This window comes from Sturnus vulgaris, chromosome 9 (genome assembly GCF_052056855.1).
Source record: "Sturnus vulgaris isolate bStuVul1 chromosome 9, bStuVul1.hap1, whole genome shotgun sequence".
Lineage (NCBI taxonomy): Eukaryota > Metazoa > Chordata > Aves > Passeriformes > Sturnidae > Sturnus > Sturnus vulgaris.
The window spans coordinates 19,966,305-19,992,144 of record NC_142251.1 but is presented as its reverse complement, the minus strand read 5'-3'; the positions used below and the strand labels follow the sequence as shown (position 1 = coordinate 19,992,144).

The following is a 25,840-nucleotide window of genomic DNA, read 5'->3' as shown; positions in this document are numbered from 1 at the left end:
TAATTTTCTGTTATTACCTTCAGAATCCTGTCTACAATATTAAACAATTTGTACTTGTATGCTACTTTATTTCACAGCAAGCTGCAAAAATTATTTTTCTTAATCTCTATTTTATAAAAAAGTTTTACCTATTCAAGTCTGATGCTGTTCTTTTCTCAAGGATTATATTATGACAACTCTACAGTGTAATTGGCATTGGTAGTGTCCTTTGGTGACTTTTTCTTCAGCTGTTTGCACATGTTCTTTTGTGGCTTGAAACCTGTCTTCTATTAATTTTAAAAATGTCACTATGAATTTTATGCTAATTTTATTTTTCTCCCCTTTTTGCTGAATTCCTGCTGAAATCATTCTTTGATTTTTCTCCTCTTCACTGTTTACTCTATTCTTTTGGGGAAATTAATCCTTTTTACCTGTCAGTGTGCTTAAGTATTATTCTAGCAAAATAGACAAGTTCTATTATATCTGCATTTCCTAGGCTTTCACAAAGGCATATCAGGACTTTCAGCTATGAGCACTGGGGTTCTGTACCCTGCACTCTTTGCCTTTTGAACTTGATAACTTTCATTGGTGAATCTTTTTACTCCTGATTTTCTAAATACTACTCAATTTTACACTGGAGTATTTAATTTATACACTGGAGAACTCTTCCCCACCTTGTGTTATGGGTGTGCATCTTCACAGGGTAATTTCTGAAGCCTGTTCTCAGGCAAGCATCTCATTGAAAATTATGGATCATTTTCTTATGCTAAAAATGTAAGAACTGGCCTTGTACTTATATATGGTATGAAAGTGTCATTCTGGCTTTAGTTTTATTTTTGGCATAACCCTGATAGCCATATCAAGGGATTTAGGTATGACTGCATTTCATGTCCTTAGCTCTTAGGGTCACATGTGTTGGACATGTTTGCTGTTGTGTTTAAGATGTGTGTCTGTCACTCTATTTAGGGACCACAAGGCAAGCCTGGCCTTCCTGGCCTTCCTGGTACTGATGGGCCTCCTGTAAGTAAAGAAATATCTAATCCTTTGAATGTTTAACTACTTTTACTGAGTGATAAATACTTCTGGATACCTGTGTTACAAAAACAAAGTGGAGGGGAGAAGCAATGGTAGTCCTAGTTGGCAACAGCATTATAAAATCCATCTGAAATCCCTGTATCATTTGAGCTGTTAAAACTAAGAGAATTACATTTTTGAAGCAGATGCTAAAAACATCTGTGGGCTTTTAAAATGTGGTCCCAGATGATGAAATGCCTCTGCAACATGTTCAGGGATGCATAAATAACCTACTAACACACAAAGGGCCAGATAGTGTTCCACTGTATCCTACCATGTCAGTCTGGCAGAGCAAATCACCTGTAAAAATGCTCACCACTTGTTCTATGAGCAAACGTGGAACAGACTGCATCTTTCTCAGCTTCCTGGCCCAAGGTGCATATTATGTGTTTGGGGTGCTTCTTGCATTGTCTAGACTGGGACACACCTAAGCCAAACTTTGTGACTGCCAAGGATTTCAGCTGACACTGAAGCTGCAATCACTCCTGTGAACAGAAAGTGTAGCCACTGTAGCAGCGCAGTTTAGGCATTCAGCTTAAATGGAATCATTGGCCATGATGGCATGCCCTTACATTTGTTTTCTTGCAGCAAAATCAATTTTTTTTTACCACTTAGAGCCATTAGACAATGTTATTTCTGAGACCTTGTCTATCCTCCCCATGCACTTGTCCCTTACCATTTTTCTTTTAGGTGAAATCTGCATTTCTTAAACCTGGCTTTTAGTAAGGCTTAATAAGGTCACTGCAAATACATTCCAAATACAGGACTGTTCCCAAGGCTCTCACAATCTAGCCTTTACCTGCCAAAGTACCAATTTAATGGAGAATGTGAAGTGTGCAGTGATAGCCCAGCTGAGTGTCTGTATCTTGAATCATTGTCTAAACATTTGAATGTTTCCCTTTATCCTTTCCTGTATACTGGAAACAATGTTAATTTCCAAACACAAGAATGATTTGTCATCTGCATCTTGTTAAACCTTCAAAGCAGGGGGATGCTGTAAGAGATAACCAGGTGTCAGCACAGGTACCTGATACACCCACTGCTGTGGGGGGTAGATGGCAGCCAAGCACCCACCTCTCACTGCTCCTCCCACAGCAGGGTGGGGGACACAACCACTGGGGCAAAGGCAAGAGAGCTCCTGGGCTGAGGTAACAACAGCTTAATTAGTGGAACAAAGCTATGCACACAAGCAAAGTAAAATAAGGGATTCATTCATTCATTCATTAGTGGCAATCTGCAGGCAGATGGCCAGCCACTTGCTGGGAAGTTGGTTATGAATGACCTCCTTCCTCCTCCTTTCCCTCAGCTTTTATTACTGAGTGTGACATCATGTGGTACGGAATATTTCCCTGGTCAATTTGGAGCTGTGTGCCAGCTGTGTCCCCTCACAGCTCCGTGCCCTCCTGCAGCCTTGTCACAATTATCTGTTAATCTTTAGTTTCATTAAATTGACTTTAAATTTTGCAATTTAAGTGCAAATTTTGTAAGAAAGGAAAACAGTGGTTTGAGTGCTGCAGTACTAACATCAGTGATACAAAGTCTAAGATGTAAATTTATTTTTTTAATACAAAATAAATCACCCTTATTTCAAAATAAAAGGTGAGGGTCTCTTGCATTAAAAGCCTCTTACTGCTGAAACATTAACTAAACAGAAGGACTGGTCAGCATATTCCTGAAAATATTGACATGAATGTAACTGTTGTCCAATTTTCCCTTTGTTATGTAAATTCAATTGGTAAATGTAAATAATGTAAATAAATGTAAATAATGTCAATTGAAAGTAAAACCTTTCCTCAAAATTTTGTGTGTCTATTGTAATACAGAAGAAATGTGATTAACGACCTGCAATTCAAATGTTTAATTAATTATGTTTTTATGATAAAATTTCACTCCCTAAAAATTATTGCTTTTCAAATCAGATACATTTCTCTTAAAACAGGGTCACCCTGGTAAAGAGGGTCAGTCTGGAGATAAAGGTGCATTGGTGAGTTTTAAAACTTTTCCATTTATTTACATAGATTTCAAGAAAACTTTAGGTAGTTATTCATCTTTATGACACATTTGTTGCTTACAAGAACTATTTAAGAAGACATTAGAAAACCTGTGATACATTCAAAGCATCTTTTCACAGACAAGCATATATGTTAAAAATATTAGAGATTGTAAATAATATAAAGATTATTCTTTTAAATTAAACTTCATCTTGGAGTTGGCAGAGTGGCAATGAAAAGTTGTACATATTTCATACTAACAACTTGCAGATATTTTGAGTTTTCAATTCTGTTGTATGGAGTACTCACAAATGTTCTTCAGAACCTGCTTTATTTGAAGGTATAAAAATGTATGCAGAGACCATGCATTTTTTAGGTCATCTTCAACTCAGTGTCAGTGTAGTGTGTTGTTTTTTTAACCTTATGGAGCCTTGAAAGGGCCTTGGAGCTCCTTAAAGAGTTCTGCTTACTCAGCTTTGGCCCTTATTTATCCAGAATAGCACTCTTTATAGCACCTAAATTCAGTTCCAGTTTTCAGGGGCAATACTAAAAGGTTGTATTCTGGATGACAGGATGAGTGACTTAATAGGACACTTCAGAAAGTACAGCTCAGTTTCTCAGAGATGTTAAGAGTCTGAAGATCTTGTGAAAAGACACATTGGAGAGGGGGAAAAGACCCTATCAGTGTCCCCATTAGTAAAAGATTTTCTCATCTGTCCATCTCGGACATGGCAGGATCAGCAGAGCAGCTCATCCTTGGACAGAGGTACCATGTTTCCAGGCTTCCTGGCTTCCACCCTCCACAGAACTCAGTTTCTTTAGGACCTGCCATCAGATTGCATAGATCCAAGCACCAGTCAGTATTGATAGCACCATGAGCCTTTTAGCTTCCAGGCTTGGGATTTTTTTTTTTATTTTTTTTTTAAGACCATGATTTTTATTATTCCCATTGTTTTAGTCTATTTTTGACTTGTCATCATCATAATTAGCTTATAAATTTTCTCCCATAAAACACTGCTGGTTTCTAACTGGCATATTTTTGTTTGTTTCTGATTGTTTGTTCCTTTTTCCAATTACCATTGTTTCAGATAATTTATATGGATAGATGTGGATAGATGCTTCCCAAACATACAAGTTAAATCCGAGTTCACAACTCTATTAATAGTTTATAGTGACACTGAATGGTGCTTTTTAATGCCTTAACTTTTCTTAGTGGCAGGCAGCCCAGTGTTGTTTTGCTGTCTCATACATTATAGTGAAAGAATAAGGATTAGATGCTGAAGAGAACTGCTTGCTAACCAAAAACTGCAAACAAAGGTTCTTTGCTTCAATATATTTTAGGGGCCTCCAGGTCCTCAGGGTCCAATTGGATATCCAGGTCCTCGTGGTGTAAAGGTAAGATTTAGTTATTAGATTCCTCCTTTACACCATTTGAATATATGCATGTGGGTAATTCTTTATATTCTTCCTTTAGGGTGCTGATGGTGTACGTGGACTCAAGGGTTCCAAAGGTGAAAAGGTAAATCTGACTGCAGTTTATTCTTTTCCCTTTTTACACCACAGCCTCTTCTGTCTCCTTCACTGCAGTGTGCTTTATCTCACAGCAGTGAGTTTATTTTTGCTTTTCCCTAAGGACATACCAAGCCCAGTGCCTAAAATAGTGATCTTCAGGGTTATTTACACTGGTACAAAGTGAATATAAGACCTTCATTTATTATAATGGTTTTCCATCCTCTTTGCACCAGTTTAGGTAACCTCTCTAAAGAAGCCTATATAGAGAATTAGAGGTCCCCTCTCTTGTTAGTAGGTACTATAGTGGGTGTTGAGAGGCTTGTGTATCAGAGACATTTGTGGTGAAAATACTGGTTTTTATCTGTTTTGATACAGCCATAAGATAGATGTGCATTTTTTATGTACATTGGGCAATGGCTTTCTAAGCTCAAGGTATTTTGTCCCAGATCTTTGGTTTGGCCAAAGTGATGGACAGCTCCAGTCAGATCCATATATATGAATGTGAAGAAAGCTCTTATTTCCCCTGATACCACTAATTCTGTGTGTAGAGCTCTTCCTAGAGCAAACACCAACCACTGCAATCTGGGCTGACTCCTGATGGTCTGTGGTGGCTGAAACTGCAGCCAGTGCTGCTTTAAAGTCACACTTCCTTCAGCACTCAAAATAGGAGACATTCAACAGACACCATCTGTCACACCTCCTGACCACACAGGCAAAGCCACTCTTGTGGCTCTGCTGGCTAATATATAAAAATATATTTGTGTGTATATATATATATATATAAGTATATAGATATTTATAGACATTTCTAAAGCAGAAGACTCAGTCTTGCCAAAAAGCCTGGATTGGCTCAGAACTTGGCTTAGATGCCAAGAGCTGCTGTACATTTTCAAGCCTTCTTAAACCACAGTTTGTCTAGACTGTATGCTCATTTTAGAGCTGCTCATTAAATCTAAGCTGAAAAAGGGTGTGTTTTGGAGAGTGGAGACTGGACAGTTCAAAACCCCAGCTTTTTCTTGTACCTTATTGGATGATTAAGATTCTGCTTGGACAAAATACAGGACTTGTATATAAATACATTTCATATATGTGTGTTTATATATATGTGTGTGTATCAATGCATACTGATTAGCACAGTGTCTGTAATACTTCTGCATTCCTCAAACTGATCTCACAGTTGTGGTAAGACAGTGAATTCTACTGAATACCTCCAAAGGTCACACAAAGATATCTTATATTTTGTTCTCTTCATGCTTTAGGGGTGTATTCAAAGACCTTTTTTTACTGAAATTATTCAGCATGGGGGGAACGCACTGTGAGAGAACAAAATAAATAACTTTATCATTCAGGGAAGTTCCCACAGATCTGGATTGGTCCAGGGATACCAGAGGAGGCCTATTTCTGTACTGACCATTAAATGTGACTAGAACTCTTTAGCTATCTTATTTTTTGTTACCAGCAGAGGAGGAAATAGAGCATTCAGCTCTCTCCTCCTGCATGGAATAAAACCAGAACTTGGACTTATTAACCTTCAGAAAGAGAAAACCAAAAGCTGATCAGTTTATGCTGGAGCAAGACATAAACAAGTCTGCTGAACACATCTGGAGATTTCTGCTTGTATCTGAACTAACTCATACACGTGTAAATGAAACCTGTCTGAGTACTGTGCTTGTACTTTAACATGGAGACCAATTAAATTGCTTGGAGTAGATTCTCTGCCAGAATTTGCTAGGCAGTGAATAAATAATTTTTATTACAAATAGCAATAATGTGCACCTGTTTTGCCACTCTATTTGGATTCAGTCTTAATACTTACTTTTTTTCTACTTTCTTTCAATCACTTTAGCCAATGAGAGTAGGCAGGGCTGAGCATTGCTGGATATCAAAGTGCTATATAGAGATCACTGCTTCTTTTAAGTTATAAGCATTATTATATTTGGGGTTTGTGTCAATTTATTAACAGCAGTCAACTTTTTGATTCCTTTCATGATTCTATTAAGGCACTAGATTAAAAGAAAAACTACCTAAGAGGGACGTTCTGGTATCAAAAGAATACTGGTTTGTCACCATTTTTAAAATTTAATTAAATGGATGACTATTAAAAAGAATGATAATCAAAAATAGGAGTTAAGAAAGGACTTTGCAAGACAGTTCATATTTAAACAGAAGTGTTTCTACCTTTAAATAGATTTTTGAAAAATTATTATTAAGAATTTTCAAACTAAAAATTCATTTTGTGTAGTGCACTGGTGTATTTTCTATAAAGCAGTAGTAGCCAGATTAGATTTTCTGGTGTCTGAACTTCCCACTTTATCTACACTAGTTATTGTAATCTGTTGGGAATTTATTTTCTCAAGTTTTTTGCATGAAAAAAAAAATTCCTCTCTATTGCTAAGTCTTTACATGCATTTTTGCATTTTTTAGGGTGAAGATGGTTTTCCAGGATTTAAAGGTGACATGGGTCTTAAAGGTGACCGGGTAAGCATTTATTCATAACCCATATATTCTTAAAAGTTTGAATGTTATTATTTTGAAAGGATTGCTGAAGTGAAAAATAAAATAAAGGCTAGTATTTAAAAATATGTCTATTCCCTGTGCATGCACAAATTCAATCCAGAGATATGGTTCTTGTGAATCAAAAATGGCACAATCATAAAGAGGAAGAGAATGTCAGTCTTGAACATCATTTTCACTGAGCTTCTTCCTAGGGAATCTCCTTTTCCAGATTCCAAGCACTCCAGTATTTGCCTGAGAAAAAGTTTTCTATCTAGGATAAAGATATTTCCATTCCAGCCCAGCATTTTGCACGTCTCTGCCAAAATGCAGTTTATTTAGCTCAATGAGCAATTACTTCCTTTCATAGGAAGTATTGTGGAGGTTGTAAAAAAGCTTATCATAAAAGGCTCCTGGCCTGTATCTCTAGTCTTTATATATAAATAACTGTGAAGATGGTAGCCACCTAAATACTTGGATAAAGACAATTTTCTTTCTATGGACTGCCAGGGTACCTTCTCAAAAACTTAGGAAAGGAAAAATAAGAATAGTTTCCAAATGCAGCTGTCTTGAAGCAAGCTCTGAAAGTGATATTCACGGCCCAATTTTTTTATATTTGCATTTATATAATGAACATAAGTAGTGATATTTTCCTAATAGGGAACTGGACAGGGCTTACAGCAACCTGATGTATTTGGAGATGTCCCTGTGCACTGCAGGAAGCCTGGATGACCTTTAAAGGTTCCTTCCAACCCAAACTATTGTATGATTCTATTCTCTGTTTAGATTTACTGAAAATTTACTTTCAATTAATTGTCGGTAATCCTTCCAATATATGTGTGAAGGCCATTGTTCCATATTTATAAGGTGATGTATTTTAGGGAGAAATTGGTCAGCCAGGTCCACGAGGAGAAGATGGCCCAGAAGGTCCAAAAGGTCGAGCAGGCCCATCTGGGGACCCAGGTGCTGCTGGTCCAGCTGGGGAAAAGGTCAGTAGCCAGAAATCAACATAAACATGCCATGCCTCACAACACAGATGGAACCCATAATCTCCATCACTGAGAAACAAGCCTTCAGATCTGCAAAATCTTTTTGTGACACTACTGCAGCAGACCACTGGGGTTCCCATTTGATCAAGGATTGAGAATCCTTATCTTGTAAGTATACAAAGAGGCATTGTAGTACTCCACCAGTACATAAGGCAACTCTATTTTTATCCTAAATTACATACAGTGCATGCCAGCTGTGGAAAACACAAAGCAAATAAAATAGCTGGGCACAAAGGAGAACAAAGGTGCTGCTGAAGAATGAATTGAGTCATATTACAACAAATAGTGACTTGGAAATTTTTTGAAGTGGAAAACATTTCCTGAATAAAAATCCAAAACAGGGTTGGCAAAAGGGAAAGGGGTTGTTAAGAGGCAGGACTGATAAAAGGATGGTGAAAAAAGAGAGATCAAGCACAAGGTACACATCTCAGTAGAATCCTGGCTTTAACAAAAACCATTTAAGTTTGGTATAAAAGATGGAAAAAAAGGCTGAGAAATGTGTGTGAATGTACTGTCAGAAAGGAAAAGTGATTTCAGCAGTGTAATATAAATAACTGGAGATGTGTGATAATATAAAATAGCATAAAAATGATGGTTCAAAAATGTATGTGCTATATCTATATAAATGTAAATGTATATCACTTAAGTGAGAAGATGCTGGTGAAAATATTTTCCTTTAAATTTTTGGTGAACTATAGCTTCAATTCTAGTTCTTTCTTGAAGAAATAGGATTGAGGGTGCATAAACAAAATCAAAACAAAACAAACCATTTTTTACTAGTTGGTGGTTTTAAATTCAAATTTGAGTTCTTTTTAGTTCTTATTCAAATTACTCACTATGTATATAGGTTTTCAACCATTTCCTCTTCACTGTGACATATTTGGGACTCTCATAGTATACAAGTCAAGAATCTGAATCCCTAAATATCAGAAGATATTTGGAAAAAAATGTTGTGTTGATAACACTATTAGCTGGCCTTGGAATTTTAGACCCACAGTTTTCCCTTTTATATAGATTTTCTTGCCCACTGGAAGGCACACATCTTCTGTGGATGTTCTTTGGATACTTGGCCAGAATGGAATGAGTCAGAGAGGAATTCTTTGATGTTGATCTTGTGATATTTATTTTAGTGCAAAAACTGGCATAGTTATTGTGAACTTTTAGATCTCACAATATTTGGAAAGTCTGTAAGAGCAGATAGATATAAATGTGTTTTTCCCTTTTCATTCATGATGTATTTAATGCAAAGGTACTATTCTTTTAAGGAAAGTAAGGAAATTACTGCAGTAGTTCTTATTGTCTGTGTTCATCTGATTCCATGAAAAGAAAACTCTATTTCCCAAGTAGGTCTAAAGCTAGATTTGCTTGGTTAATGACATATCAAGTAGGGTGCCAAAAAATTAGGAACATATCAGAAATGAGCTCATAATAAAATATATCTGTATTCACACTCAACCTAGGCAGCTGGGCTTGCTGACTCAAAAAATGAGGGACAAACTTTCACTGAATCTGGCAAGAGTCTGATGTGCTCTCATGCTGCACAACATTTAATTCATTGAAATGCATGTGGCTGGTTTCAGGGTGGCAAATAACAGGCAGCATTAAAAGTAGTTTCTTAAATGTAAAAATTGTTCTCCATAATGTCTCACCAGACACATGTGCTTACATGAATATGATAATACTCAACATATTTATTTATGTGCTGTATCTTTTACCAATAAACATTTTCGGGGAAAATTTCTTCCCCATGCAAGTCTCTCCTTCCTATTTTATGTTATCTATGGTTACTGCAGAGTACCATATAATACATTACAGTCATCTTTTCCACTGAGATCTTCTCCAGAACTTGACATTCTAGAACATAGAGAAATTCTTCCCCAGAGTTCCCATCTTTCAAAGTCTGAAACTGCTTTCCCTTGCCTTTGAAAGTGGCCAACCATCACTCATCCTCTAGAGGTCTGAAGAGACCAGCTCAATGCAATAGGGTACTGCATTTCATTTCTGGGAATGGTTGATGTCAGTGCTGATCAGTCTTTTCTGAACATAGCAAGTTGGTAATGGTTGTTGACAAATCCATTGTCAGCAAATAATCAGTGGGGTATAATTTATCATAGTCTTGGTTTAGAACTATTCGAGAAAAGAATTGATTCTTCAAATGCCTATTCATGAAAGTCAGCCATCACACAGTATAAATTAAAAACAATTTTTTCTCACTTAAACCTATTAACACCCTGAATTTTTTAGAGAATAATTATTGTTTAATGATCTCAACCACATAGAACTGCACAGCACTTAATGGAAGAAAAAAACCTCTGAGGTATTGATTTCTCTGGATTCATTTATTGGAGCAGGATTTTTGTTTAAGTTTGGGACACTAAGCCCGTTGGTAATTAATTATAAAAATGAGAATTTATTTAATTTAATTTTATATTCCATGGAGTATCATCACTCTGTATTATATTTTGTATAGAAGCTTGCTGAACCACAAAGGAGGACAGAGTAAAATGTAACACTGCCTTCTCATTGCAGGGTAAGCTGGGCGTACCTGGACTGCCAGGATATCCAGGGAGACAAGGTCCAAAGGTGAGCTGGAAATGAGCTGTGTATTGAGTGCCTTGGCACTGGTCACAATGGCACCTATTTCATTTCTGTGTTTGGGGAAGCAGGATGTGGACATCAAAAAAAGGGCCATTTTTCTCATTTTCTTTCTTTAAAATCATATTCTGAAGTAAAATCTTCTACAGTGTGGGATCCCCTAGGTCAGGTTCTTTATGGACCACTTTTTCCTCTTCTTAATATCATACCTGTTAGCATCTTCTCCTGAGTTGCCAGCATCAGACTGGCATGCACTAAACAATTAGGAAAGGAAGGAATTGCTGGCATTCTTGAAAGAGAATAGGCACTGTATTAACTAAATGGATGCTGAAAGTGATGGGAATTTTCAGTGTGGTGCAGGGATAATTTGTGTGATTATTGCTTCTGCCATGGAATAAACCATATTTCTTTGAAACGTTTAATTTACAATTTTTCTCATGTTTTCCTTTATTTTCTCTAAAGACAAACATGACAAAACACAATCCTTAGTTAATTTAAGTGCCTGTATCTGTCCTTCAGCTACTTTACATATTTGGATTGCAATAGAAAACCACACAGGGGCTTCTGCTTTAAAACATTTTTATGAAACAAATTTCTATCAAGTTCATCCTAAAACATCTTTAGGAAATGGGCATGCTAAATGAATTGCAGGACATCTTTTCTGAGATTAGAAAGAAAAAAGATGGAATAAAAGCATAGTTCCACAGACATTTCACTGTGCAGAGGATTCCATTAGGGAGACATTGTAGCTCCAGCCCTTCTCAAAGAAGACCCATCTAGGTAAATATCACAAGTAAAATAATCCTTTACTCCTCCTACACATCTGAACCATCAACCTGCAGTAAAATCCTTAATTCTGCTCTACTTTGGATCTATTTTTATTTTCAAATTTGAAATTATGGGGGGTCATGGATGAAATATGATTCCTGACTGGCAAAGCAAAGGAGTTTTCTGTCTCTGCCCTATACTTCAACACTTTTCAGTCAAGTGATTGGACTGTCTGAAGAATGCTTATTCACTGAACACTGGATCAGTGAAAAATATTAGAACTATCTAAGGAAAGTACTCATGAAAACTACTCACCTTGAAAGACACAGGGGTTTTTGCTTCAGTTTCTTAACTCAAAATGTCTGAGATTTCAGTCTCATTGTTCTCCTTTAGAACTGTCTTTTGAAAAATCTAAGACAAGAGTTTTACATTATTCAGTTCTAAGAACGAAAATGATGTAACATTTGAAATAAAACTAGATTGATTCTTTTTCAACTAAGAATTGATCAAGAATTTCCTTGCATTAAATTTTTATCACATTAAAATTGAAAACAGTTCTCAAGCTGCGTTCACTGTTGCTCTTCTAATTCATTGCCTAAATTTCCAAGAAAGACTGATGGCTACAAGAGATAACTCATCAGAAACTTCTTTGGAAACTGAGTCACAGGCCAGTTCAAATTGACATGAGGAAGTGAGGAAAAAAGCAGCAGAAAAATATATTAGCTATGTAAAGCAAATAGCAAATCTTGTCCCAGCATTGTCAAGGAAGTTGACATCACTCTTTTTGTTAATACTTACTTATCATTAATTTTATTTTTCCTAAGAATTATTCTTAGAGTACTGCCATTATCTGATAATTTTCAGTGCACTTTTTTCTTTTCTCCAATCCAGTCCCTCTGGATTAGCACAATTGCAAAAACTACTCTACACCTAAGATATTTACAATCAAGTCATGACTGTTAGTGCCCCATCACTTGCTGTGATCTTTTTCCAGCCTTTTAATTTAAAAAAAAAGCTTGGGCTTCACAGACTAGAATTTTCAGTTTTATTCTTATATGAAGTTATAACTAGTGAAGAATTAATAAGAAAGAAAATTAAAGGAAAATTAATGTAAAAGGAAAGAGAAGGAAGAATAATATTTCTTTTCTGTCACCAGTCAATATAAGTAAGGGTTTCATTAGAATCTGTGTTAGTGAAATTGTACTGCCCCTAAGTCTTTTATGGATAATGGAATGATTATGTAAAACAAGATTCATTAGAGGAAAAAGAGGAGTAAGGACAAGAGAAAAAGAAATGAAAATAGTTCATTTCAAAGAGCACCAAGAAATTGCATTTTAGGGTTTTTATGTATGCATTTCATTTGCCAGTAAAATGCTAATAGCAAGCTGCACAGACATGGATGCATTATGACAGCAGGGACTCTAGCTAGTAAATTTTAGTGGCCAACCAAACCAAACACTCTCTTCATTTTCTTCCCTGCTCTGTTAAAAGTATATTTTATCATGATTATCACCTCTTTGATCCCAAGTTCCTTATGAAAAATTAACACCATGGCAGGTAAAAAGTCTGCTGTCCCATGGAACCTGTGTGCCAGAAGCAAAGAAGGAAATAATCCTGTTGCCATTACACTGGGCAGCTAGCAGAAAGAAAGGGGAGGAGAAAAGGAGGAGGGATAGAGCTGGGAGCAGTTTCAAGTCAGATAATCTCATTAATTCTGCTTATGTAGGAGTTGCATGGATCAGTTAAATGAAAGTGTCCATTGGTTGGTTTACAGTGAATAAAGAACTTGAATTAATTAATTTACAGCTCAGTAATCTGAATAGAGGATGTGGCAAATCCTTACCATTTTTTGGAATTATTTTTAAAAATAATTATCTTACTGTGAGGCAACAAGGCCTTGTTTGTTTGTCTTCATTATGACACAGTTATTTCTAGTGGGCTGTTACTAATTATTACTTCCCTACTTTAAAAAAAGGTGCAGATTTAATGAATACTTTATTGTCTAATAAGATGACAAATAATGTCCATTCTATATATTGATTTTTTTTTTAATGCTTTCTGGACTTGAGGCATTGTGGTAAGTTTATTTACAGCTTTCATAAGTTTATTTACAGCTGTCACAGTTACAAGTTTGACATGTCCAATGTACATAACTTTGGAGTTGTTTTTTATGTCTCTATTAAATGTTGGCCTTTACCACTGTTTTGCTCTTGATATCCTCTGACATTTGCATTGATTTCTGATATAGGGCTCGACTGGTTTCCCAGGATTTCCAGGTGCCAATGGAGAGAAAGGTGCAAGGGTATGATAATTCATTCTTGCATAACACTTAATTAACTTTTAAAATTCAGCGCTGGGGGAAAAGACTGAAACTTGAGGATATAAGTTACTATCTAAAGAATGATAAAAACAGGCTTTTCACATTCAAAATGGACCTCTGTCTTCGTGTAAAACAAGACATACTAAGGCACTATTTGCAATTCTTTTAGGGATTAATCTAAATATACAAGAACTTGGACACTTTCTTGCTTCACATACTGCCATAATTATATAATTTGGAAAAGAGAATAAAAATCACCTTTGCTGGAGGGCTTGGAGGTTTTTTTGGACAGTATAGCTGAGTGAGTTGGCAAGAATTATTTTCCTGTATCCCATGAATTATCCTGCTACCATGCAATTTACCCTCAAGGAAATTCAACTTGTATTTCATAAATATTCTGACTTGCCACAAGGGTTTTTTTTTTTCAGGCTTAGCTTCAAAAAGACAAAATATACCAGGCTAGATGAAGAACATATACTATTACATTTATTAAAAGAATGTAAAATTACATCTTCTGTCTCTTTGCTTACTTGAAGCAGATGAGGAGAGATGTGTTATGCATGTTCTTCAAACTATAACAATTAAAAATAGATTAGAAAGAAGGTCACTGTGCTGTTATCCCTAAAGCTCAATTGAATATAGCAGGGTATGTTAGAAAGATGGTGAAATTAAGAGATGAGTCAGAATTTATAGCTGATAGCAACATCAAGTCAAACAGGTAATATATATTATTATTCTTAAAGCAGAAATTCATTATTTTAAGATGAAATCCATTAGCATTTGCCTTACTCTTGTATTATTTTAGCTAAGACAAAGATGCATTGTTATGAACAGGCACAAGCAACAACACAATGCTCAGTTCATCTCTGTTGTGAAAAAATGAGGCAGCTGCTAATGAAGGCAGCAGATTGAAAAAAAAAAAGCGAAATCATAGGATCAAACAGGAGGCTTGAAATGATGAAAATTTTACTATATCGATCTATTTTCAGGCCTTCATCAAGCTTTAAGTTCAGCTAAGGTACAAACCAGATAATTAATACCATCAAACTGCTGGTACACTGAAATATTATGCTGATCATCAATGAGCCCATAACTGCAAGTTTTGTAATGAGAATCAGATATTAATTTTAATCTTGCCTGAAGGGTTATCATGGTGTTTTATGCTACCACACATACACGTACCAGGAAAGACAGACCCTGTCCTTGAGAAGATCACAGGCTGAGTAGCATTTCAAAAACAACACATAAATTTTATTCTGATAAGTGAAATAAAAACAACAGTTTAAAAAAAAAAAGGAAAAAAAACCTGTCAAGAAAACAGGTGAATGCATTTAATTGGTTTCCAATGAAAGGAGGCTTGTGCTAAAACATCTCTGATGATTTTTCTGTTGCTGGTTTGTTTACCTCAGAGATTAGAAAGTGTCAGCCATTAGGTTCCTCCCTCTTCCAGAAGAATACGATCTTGAATTTTAAGATTCTTTGCATTACAATGCACAGCAATTCCAGTGCAGACTCTAAAGAAAAAAATCAAATTGAGCAAGAGTAGGAGATAAAGCAAAAAATTAAGGACTGGTATTCTGGCAAGTTCTGTGTCTCTATCAAATGTTCATCATGTTGATAGGTATTACAGTGCCCATTTCTGCTATGAACAAAGAGAGGCTCACCCTTTCTTTTCTCTATTAAGCTGTGGAGCTCTCCACAGGAGCCTGGGAACGTTTTTTTTAAGGCTGCTCGCAATGCCAAGTCCTTCAGACTACTGCAGAGGGACTCTGCTTGTTGTGTGCCACCTTCAATACTCTTTTAATATAGTTTTAAGTGTTCTAATGCCTCTTACAGAATCTGACTCTCAGGCAAATTTAGTGCATTTAGCCACAAGTCCCAGTGAACTCAGAACGATAACCAATTTTATCAAGGACCATGATTCTGTAAATTGAAATGCAAAGTAGATAGTTAAAGGTAAAATAATATTTAAACTTACGGGAGTTGCTCTCTGCCTCCAGTACTAAAGCTTTATCTCATAAATAGAATGCCTGCTAAGATGATTTCTGTGAACTTTTCTTTCCAGGGATTGCATGGCAAACCAGGCCCCAGAGGACAGCGAGGACCAACGGTGAGTTCTTTTGATTTGAAATTTAAAATTTCCCCGTGTAAATTGCCCCCGCTATACTGCGAAGAATTACTTTCATTAGATCATAATATCCAGTATTTATCATCAAGTGCATCTGTGTTAAATTGACAGGGTCCAAGAGGCTCAAGAGGTCCCAGAGGTCCCACTGGTAAACCAGGTCCAAAGGTAATTGTCAAGCACACTGCATAGATTGGCTATTGGCTGTTTCTTTTAAATAAATGTAAATCCTTGAACGTTCTGTCTTTCCTTTCCAGGGCACTTCAGGCAATGATGGTCCTCCTGGCCCACCAGGCGAAAGGGTTTGTGGAAGCCATCTTTGTACATGTTTTTATCCAATATATAGGAGTGTGATTTGAGGGTGGGAGGGTTGTTTTATTTCAGTTCTCCCTCTCACATCTCTGTGCTACCTTGACAGGGTAAGCAGAACTAACAAAACCTCAGTTCCAATGATGCTTTTCACAAAGTTATGAATGGGGTGGCTGAAGTTTGCTGAAAGCTTCTTCCAACTGTATCTCAGTTTTGTACATATAGGAAACAGAGTGTACATACACACTTTGTATTACATCCATGCACTTTGTATACATCCCTGTGAATTACAGGTGTACTCACAGCTTAGGCTCTTCAGAATTCCACACTTACTGCAGCTTACTGCCTGTTCACTGGATTAGCAAACACTCAAGCCACATCCAGAAGATTCTTTTTTGAAGCAGCTGAGTTTATTTGTTCTGATCAACTAAGAATTCCCTTCAGCCTATTTTCTGCATGCTTCAGAAATCCTATTGTTCTCTCTAAAACAAAATTTTCTGCTTGCTATTATCTTACCAATCAATACACAAATCCACTACACAGCTCATTGTACAGCACTGTAAAGAAAAAAAGAGTATTAATAAATAGTATTTGTAATGGCAGCACTTGAAAACCAAGTCAGTTTAAGTGGCTGAGCTTTCTGCCAAAGTATTTTTGCAAAGCTTAAGCTTTTATTTTGTAGTCATATTTCATTAAACTGCTAATGTTTTTCATATAGGAAGCCTAAAGATCTTCTCCCAATATCCCTGGCAAGGTCCCAGTGTTCTTTCTGTAGGAGTGTTACTCTTCAGTAGGGAGCTCTTTGTGCTTTTTCCCCAGCTCCATAATGTCACTTTTTTGGCATTAGCTAGGATGTGGGATGGAGAGAATGAGGCATAGACCAAGAAAGGAAATGTAGGTTGCTTTACACTGAGGGGCATCAGAGGCAGCCTACCAGATGGGGAATAGTAGATCCTTGAGGAAGAGGAATTTGCTGACAGCTCCAAGAGTTTGCAAGGAAGAGAAGTTGTGGGGTACTAAAACAATGAGCAGATCAATCCAAGATGAAGGCATCCCTGGAGAGAAACTGCTAAAAGCAAAGATATGAAGAATCACAAAGCACCACGTTTCTCATCACGTGTGTAATATAAGTGTGAGGTATCTATTTGCTTCCCAAGAGGGGTGAGTGTCAGCCAAAAAATAATACTGTCATCTCTACTCCTCTGAGACTATTTCACCTACCAAACATGAAAATAATAAATAATCTATCCTGCATAGCTACTGTTAAAATGAAATTTAATAACAAAACTGAAAATGTAATTTTGATACCATGCTGTTAGTATTCTAGTACTTTTTCTCACATAACCTGTCAGTCCACTGACTTGAAACCTGCAAGCCATATTGTGAATGAAAAGAAAAATGTGAAGTTTTATCTTTAGAAAGACTCAAAGCATGAGAACAGGGGGAATTATTGAGAGAGAAGGTGCATTTAAATGTAAAACTTTGAGCTGTGTTCCTATAACTCAGTTTCTGAGACTGACCAATTTCATTCAGGTAATGTGTAGCTGAATTTTATTCGTTTTCCCCTATAAAGCTCCACTTTTTTCATATGGAGCATATTTATGTGTTATGAAGGTTTCAGAAACAGACTTATACCTCTTTTTGCTAAAAAAAAAAATACAAAAATATGGATAGGGCAGTAGGATCACAAAGATTTCTCTCTTTACCTAATACTTCTTAATTGATTCAGATTTAGTATTTCAGTATAACAGAAGTCTGTTCTGGAATAAGATTCATTTAGGATCAAATTCTCCCAGGCTGGGCACAAGGGATCCTCTCCCCAGCTGCATTTGTGCACTGCTTTGCCCACTGCAGGAGGCAGCTGTGCTCTGAAACCCGGGCTCTGAGGAATGAGGCTTATGGCAATACGAGGAGCAGAAGGGTAGAATAATTTGGGAGATGTGGCCTCCTGCTTCAAGTCTATTGCATCAAACCAGCCTTTCTAACATATTTAGATATCACAGCAAACCCACACATCATACACCAAATAGAATCGGTTAAAGTCTTGCACATATGACATGGGTACATAACTCAGCTGTGGAACCATGTAAAATTAATAAGACTCTTAAGATTTCACTTAGTACCTTAAAAACTAAAGAGCAAAAAGGATTTTCATAAGCTGGCATAGTACCTTTCAGCATGTCAACAGTAAATTTTAAAAGCTGACTTCTGGAGTTTTTTTGATAACTTCAGAAAGAGTCATGTAAGCTAGTACTTAGTGTAAATATCTATGTATATAGATATTTACATGTGAATATACATGCATGTACAAGTGCACACAATGCACTAAGTCAATTGATCATCTTTAGCTAAATTTGTAAAACCATGCTGCATGAAAATTTTCTCACTCCATATATCTGTCTATATACACAAAGCTATAAAATGTTCATATATCATGGGATTTTCTAACTATTTTTCATAACAGCAAAAATGCTATATTTAATCTTAGCTAACTGAAAAGTTTATTCTATTTGGAATTTTGTACTGTTGTACTGGTTTGAAATATTATCAGGGTTTAGAAATTACTGAAGATGAATGTTTGACTGAGTTAAAAAGATGACCAAACTATTAACTAAATCCTCTGGTTTATGCAACATGGAAGAACAGTGCTTCTAACTCACAGTTGGTTCCTTCTTTATTATGCACAGTTTTAGGGGTAAGATGCAAACATAGCTGATATAAGCAATTTTCCTCATTTTTTTACTGCATTCCTATACAAGCACTATTGCTTCCAGGAAATCCCTCCAGTGTCTGTGCTTGTGAATTGTTGCTACCAATATTTATGACAGTGTGGCTGAGGCTTTATGCTTAAATCCAGACATTACCTGCAGGGTTCCTACATTTTATAATTGAAACAAACTTTACAATCCAGTTTGAGTAAAACTCCATTTGTTTGGTTGCCTTTAATCCAGGGACCACAAGGGCCTCAGGGACCTGTTGGATTCCCGGGACCAAAGGGACCTCCAGTAAGTATCTCTTTTATTAAGTATGTGCAACAACAGGAATGGTAATGTTTGTAGAGTGCCTCTGAAGTGGATAGTTGAAAATTTATGTATGGGATGGTTTATGTATAGATTACAAATATTCTTGTTGAGCCTTAAGGGTTTGGAGTCACACATTCAAAGCACTCATTGGTGCAGCTCTTAAGACATTGAGAGCAATGCACCAAACTGCAAGTGTGCTATGTCCTGCCACGGCCACAGGACACACTGAGTTCAGGCAAAATGCTACTTTGCTGCTGTATATTTTATTTGAATGATTGAGTCACTGAGGAAAAAGGAAGAGGAAGGGGGCATTCACTAGAAACATAGAGAAGTAATAGCACATTTGAGCTGCCCCCTGAACCACTTTAGGTTTTTCTGGTGTGGCTCTGCTCACGTGCAGTACAAAAGCAACAAACAACCTGTGATATTTTTTTTCTCCCATGCATTTACTTTTGTAATCCTTAGATTTGTGTTGACTCATTAACCAAAGAAAAATGGGATATATAATAGGGAGTTTCCATGATTTCTGAAATTCCAGAAATCTATTTTGAATATGTTTACATTTGACAAGAGTCATTCTCCACAATACTGTTAAGACACAATAGGAAGGACACAATGAAAAAATATTATTAAAATCCTAGCTAGCTAATATAGGAGCAGTTAAAATTTGCCAAAGACTAGTGTAGAAATCAACTGAGAGCAGAGATTCTGACAGCTAATTGCACACGTTTTTTGGAGGTAGCTAAGAAATTGCTTGATTTATGTATTTGATAATTACAGGGTCCACCTGGAAAAGATGGCTTGCCTGGACACCCAGGACAGCGGGGTGAGACTGTAAGTAAATTTACTCTTCTGTGTTAGTGTTGTCCTAAAGGTCATGATCAGATGATCGAACCAAAGAAATAAAGCCAACAGAGAAAAAGGAAAAAGGCTGGAACCAAGAGGTTACATAACTGTACTTTTCTTGTAGATGAGGCATGAGAAAGCTTTATTTTGCTCCCATGATACAAATGTGTGTGAGATTATTCTTTGCTATGTTCCGTTAGTAACATCAGAATGAGATTAAATATTCAATAGAAGTAAAAAAGATTAATACCCAGATCTCAATTTAAATTAAGATTTTTCAGACAATTACTATACAGTAGTTTTCCCACTGAATGCCATGTACCAACAATAGTAACATAAAAAAAAGTCTTATTGATGATCAACAGCTCAAAAACTGAAAACCCAAGACCTTTGGAAAGTAGAATCAGGAATGATTGAACCTATTAAAATAAAATACAATTTTGAAACTATGTAACTCCTCTGAGAATCACAATTAATAAATTCTGGCATCAAAATAAAAAAGATACTATGTAATACTTTTAATTGAATTTTCTTTTAAAAACACATTATTTCTGTAGTGTCAAAACATTACTCATATTCCATTATTAAATAAAAATTCTCACTTGGATTTTTCAGAGCTAGAGAAAGCCATAAATTAATTTATTGCAAAATTTTCTCAGCATGTAGAATATGTTTTAGGCTCCAGCTTCACTGGAAATGTGTTAGTGACTGCTGAGTCATTTCCACAGCTGGAAGGAGAAGCAAAGAGCTTGGAGTAACACATCCCTCTGAAAATCTCGATTTTCTTCTGCTAGTATTGTAGTATTGTGACATTGTAGGGCTTTGCAATAATGGGGTTTTTTGTGTGTGAAACATTATTGAGTCCTTCTTTGTTGTTTTCCTGTGCAATGATGCAAAGACTGTGTCATGCACCATAAGGATCAATCATTGTTTACAGTGCAGGAAACTCAAACTTGTTCTTTAGTCTGCTGTTAAAAAATTACAATTTTCCCTTTAGCTTTACTGCTTTGTCCATGAGCCAGTTATGTGCCAGTACAGCAAAGAAAGCAGAGAGCATCCTGTGCTGCAGCACGAGCATCTTTTCCTTCTGTCCAGCCTTGCTGAGGCCAGGAGCAGTGTCCAGTTCTGGGCTCCCAGGGCAAGAGAGAGCTCCTGGAAAGTGGCCAGGAAAGGACCACTAAGATGATTAAGGGCCTGGAGCATCTCTGCTGTGAGTAAAATTGATGGAGGCAGGACTGCTCAGCCTAGAGAAGGCTCAGGTGTCACCCAAGTACAGAAATACCTGAAGGGAGCATTGAAAGAAGATGGAGCCAGGCTCTCTGCCGTGGTGCCCGGTGACAAGAGGCAATGGGCATAAACTGAAACACAGGAGGTTCCATGTGAACATCAGGAAGTGCTTTCTCCGTGTGAGGGTGACCAAGCACTGTCACACAGTACCCAGAGAGGCTGCAGTCTCCAGCTGAGCTATCCAAAAGCCATCTGGGCACTTTCCTGAGCAGCCAGCTCTCAGTGGCCCTGCTGCAGCACAGCAGTTGGACAAAAGGACTCCAGAGCTCCCTTCCAACCTCAGCCATTCTGATCATTGGACACGAGTTGTAACAAAATAGTCAAAATCCAATGAAACTATGGACTCTGCTACTGTGTGAAATTTGAACCAGGTCCCTCAGGATTCGCTCTGTGCCATGGCTCTCTAATTTTGTATCGCTTTGGTTTTAGTAGGGTTATACCGATAAAAAAAACTGGAGTAATTTAAGAGCAAATGCAGCTTTTTATTAGAATTGTTTTCTGCCCTGTGTGTTTGTAAACTTGGGCCAAAATTAAGTTTAAAATTTTTTCCCCATGGGTTCTCATATATGTGTATTTGTAGAAAACCAGATGGTTTTAAATCAATTAGTAGGCTTGTTGACCTTCTTTTCCTGATGAACATATCCACTTCAAGGTTTTTTTAAATGTATAAATAGAAAACTTTCATTACACTCACTGGTAGATAAGGGTATTAAGAATTCTGTTTCTTATTTAGACACATATCTTATTATAAAGTTCATTGGTGCATATGGGCATTTCAGCAATTAGGGAATTAGGATAAGAGACATAGTCAAGCTTAACAAATTAGGGAGCCAGATTCCCAGGTTGCTCTCTGCAGTTTGTTTATGGAATAATAAACACATGTTGACAGCAACCAAGGTAACTATTGCTGGAGAAGAGGCTGCAACTTTTTCCCCCAGTAAGACATATACACTTTGAAGAACTGTTTGTTGAAATTGTAGACATAAGAACAGCAATATCATGATAAATAATTTGGAATATAAATGTAGGAATAAGCTTTATACTGAGAACCAACATTATGCCAGCTGGTCCTTAGAAGTAATTATAAATTTCAGTGATGTCAATCTCAGTTTGGCAGGAGGCCTCAACAGTGAACATTGCTAGATTGTCTGCTGTTATGGAAGAATTTAGTTTCGTGTTTGTGAAAAGATAAAATAGAAACATACTACCTGTGTCATCTATTCGAATTAATTGAGGGCCTTCTTCTTGTTCTTGCTATAATAAATCATTTCATTAAATTGTCTTTCACAGAAAATAACAAAAAAAAAAAAAAAAAAAAAAGAGGCTACTTAGGCACTTCAAAACACACCAGAGACATTAGTGTAATTTTTAAATTGCTAAATATTTTAGATGAAGCCATGGAAGGTTCAGGTCTTCTTGAGTAGTTGCTGCTGGAATCTCCTTTTGCTTTTTACATATTTTAAAAGTCTGGATCTGTAGGAATAGATAAGTTTGTAACAGAAGAGGGTAGTGAAGCCATCATTAGCATCAAGAAACGAAGTGTCAATGCACTCTGCCAAATCGGTACTGGGAGGTCTCAAGGTGCTTTCAGAAAGTGAGTGCTGTTCAGCATCCTCTGTCTTTCCTGACAATAGGCTTACAGAGGAAGCTTTAATTGTGTGAAGGAAGGGACATGAGAATGATTCCATCTGGAGCAGTTCTGATTTTCTGTCATTAGAACAAAGGGGTACTTTTGTCTTTTTTTTTTTTCTTTTTTTTTGGAATACGGATCATTTCAGAGGTGTGAGAGAGCACCTGAGTTATGGGCCAAACTGAGCCCTGGTAACATCTGGCTGGCAGCAGGAACAGAATCAGATTGAGGCAGAACAGCTCAAACAGGAACTGATGGAATAAGGCAACTATCAATCAGACTGAGCCCAGAGGAAAGCTGATAGGGCCCAATATTTGAAACAATTGGGGCCAGGTGACCCCTTTGTTCTTACACAGGTGAGCAGAGCAGGAGGCACACAGGCAGTCAGGCAGGCAATATTGTGTAGGAGCCTCATGTGACCCAGCAGGAATGCACTAACACTCTTCCAACATTTGCAAGAAATAATTTTGCATAAATCAAAGATGCATTAAACAGTGCTATTATAAAGTGACATTCTCATTCAGCTTATTGACTAATTTTGGCCTGAAATCTGGGGCTGCTGATTAGAAAATGAAAATTCTGTAAAATTTGCTCATGTTCTAAAAAATTGTCTGAAAAATATTTCCTTTCTATTCTATTTTTGACACCACATTGATTTTTCATTAGCTTCACTATTTTTGTGGCACTCATGTTGCCTTTTCTACCATTTCTATATAACCTTCACCTTCCCTGGATCTTTATTTCTTTTCTTTTTGTCTCACCTCCACTTTATCTTTAATGCCCTTCCAAATTATTCCTCCATCTGTGTCTTTCTTTAAAAAGCATTTTTATGTCAGGTTTTATGATTCATAATATACATATGTAAAAATGTATTTTCAACTGTCTTTTAGCTGCATCACTTATGCATTCAAATTCATCTAATCAGGTTCTCCTAGAGACATCTGTAAAACTGACAGCAATTTTTACTGCTGTACTACCTCAGAGAGATGGGAACTGGGAGATGGAAGAGAGATTAATCAACATTTCATTTCTAAGCATACACAGACAAAAGAAGATTTCTCTTTTTTATTTTCTGAAGAGAAGGAGTGTGTGACATGGAATTTCCCATTCACCTCTTCAGCATAGATATGAATTTTGCTCTTCTATAACTTGTAAAGTGTAATGTAATATTCTATAATTATTTCACAGGGTTTTCAAGGAAAAACTGGTCCTCCTGGTCCTGGTGGAGTTGTTGGCCCTCAGGTAAATAATTTCATTTTATAGTTTACTTTGTGAGACCAAGGTTTAATGGTTATATTATGGTTAAGGCAGTTGCTTTTGCTGCTTTAAAAAGACCATATCAATGGTTATATTAACTTTTGTAACAAAAGTGGCATAACAATATTAGAAAGCTATACTTAGTAATCATCAGTGATTCCACAAAAAAAAAAAAAAGAAAATATTTGGGTTGCCTTTCCATTTTGTTTTATGTTTTGACTTTTTTTTTGTTAATTTGTTGTTTTTTCAGGGGGGTTTTATGTGATTATGAAACTGGTGGTTTACAGAAGTCAAGGAGACAGATTTCTCTACCATTAAACATTTTAGAAGGAACAATACAATGTGTGAATTTCTTGCCAGAGAAAAATTTTCAGTAACTTTTACATTGTGGAGAGATAAATTATCAAAATTTCATTTGGTTTAACCTTATTAATTTACAACTTAATCAAGCATTTAGAGCTTTTTTAGCTAATTCCCTCCGTGGAACTTTCTGTTAGAGAATCTGAAGAGATATCTTTCAATTCTCCTGCCTTGCAATGCCTGTTATTCAGAAAAACCACAGTACAGCACGTTTGAAGACAAGAATAGTGCATGGATTTCTCTCCCGTGTCTTTTTTGTAACCTTCTCCCATGCACGCTGTGTTTTAAAGCTTCAGTGCTTAAGGAACAAGGTCAGGATTTCACTCTTTGGAAGCTGCACAGACGTGTCTGCAGGCAAAATGCAATGCAAGATTTATTTTATAGGACAAAGATATTTTGTAAGTCAGCCTTGCCTGGAGGGAAGGTGAGGAATGTATGCTAACCAATGGCAATACTGTTTGGTAAATAACAGCTGGATATTGAGAATCTGCTCCTCTCCACTTCCTCCCACACCCCCCAAGACATTAAATACCTTCAGGTGACTAAAGCTGTACTTCTGTGCTTAGGGTCCTACTGGTGAGACTGGCCCAATTGGTGAAAGAGGCCATCCAGGTCCTCCTGGTCCCCCAGGTGAACAAGGGCTCCCAGGTGCTGCAGGAAAAGAAGGTGCTAAGGTAGGATGTGGCTTTGGGCAGCAAACAGGAAGGGACAGATAAACTGCTGACAGCGTGACATTTCAAATCATCATGTAGACATGCAGAATAAAATCAGAACATACAGTGTAAAACCATGATTGGCAGATTTCACCCAGAAGGAATTGGAAGACTGGAAGGTTCCAATTTTAGAGCTGTGTCTGCTTCTACTGAAATAATGAGAATTCTCTTGAGCCAAACATTAATATTTTTGTAATAAATACTTTTTAAAAAATGGTTTGCATATACTATGTATTCAATATGGAGATAGTAAGTAATGACATTTTCACACCAAGGTAGAAAATTGCACATTGGCATTTAAAGTCAGATGTGTAGTAGTGAATAAAAGGCTGAAATAAATTTCACTGAATAAATTTAACTTCTTGCTTAATTTTTGGCTACCATTGGGGAACAAGAAAAATATCACTTATCTGGTTACTATATAATTCCATTCAATTTTTGATTATAAGTGGGTATCAACATTTTTTTATTGAATGTATCTTTAAACATATTTTTATGGCTTGCTGTGT

The 25,840-nt window shown here is 36.6% G+C and overlaps 1 protein-coding gene and 1 long non-coding RNA gene across 12 annotated transcripts in view; one reads left to right on the top strand and one right to left on the bottom strand.

The window, feature by feature from the left end:
- COL11A1 (collagen type XI alpha 1 chain) overlaps positions 1–25,840 on the top strand; it is a 130,603-nt gene that overhangs the window by 65,879 nt on the left and 38,884 nt on the right. For all 11 annotated transcript variants that reach the window (XR_015805442.1, XM_014885224.2, XM_088170071.1 and 8 more), the window contains 15 exons: positions 946–999; positions 2,993–3,037; positions 4,386–4,439; positions 4,519–4,563; positions 6,981–7,034; positions 7,931–8,038; positions 10,628–10,681; positions 13,710–13,763; positions 15,847–15,891; positions 16,021–16,074; positions 16,164–16,208; positions 19,167–19,220; positions 20,019–20,072; positions 24,190–24,243; positions 25,185–25,292. Coding sequence is in view for 10 of the 11 variants with exons in the window: in XM_014885224.2 (XP_014740710.2) it covers positions 946–999; positions 2,993–3,037; positions 4,386–4,439; positions 4,519–4,563; positions 6,981–7,034; positions 7,931–8,038; positions 10,628–10,681; positions 13,710–13,763; positions 15,847–15,891; positions 16,021–16,074; positions 16,164–16,208; positions 19,167–19,220; positions 20,019–20,072; positions 24,190–24,243; positions 25,185–25,292 (882 nt within the window). In the remaining variant the exon portion in view is untranslated. The remainder of the gene's footprint in view (positions 1–945; positions 1,000–2,992; positions 3,038–4,385; positions 4,440–4,518; positions 4,564–6,980; positions 7,035–7,930; positions 8,039–10,627; positions 10,682–13,709; positions 13,764–15,846; positions 15,892–16,020; positions 16,075–16,163; positions 16,209–19,166; positions 19,221–20,018; positions 20,073–24,189; positions 24,244–25,184; positions 25,293–25,840) is intronic.
- Positions 9,077–25,271, bottom strand: LOC148222840 (uncharacterized). Its single transcript, XR_015805480.1, has 3 exons — positions 25,151–25,271; positions 15,186–22,844; positions 9,077–11,872 (listed from the first exon to the last, which is right to left on the bottom strand). It is a non-coding gene; the product is annotated as an uncharacterized LOC148222840 (long non-coding RNA).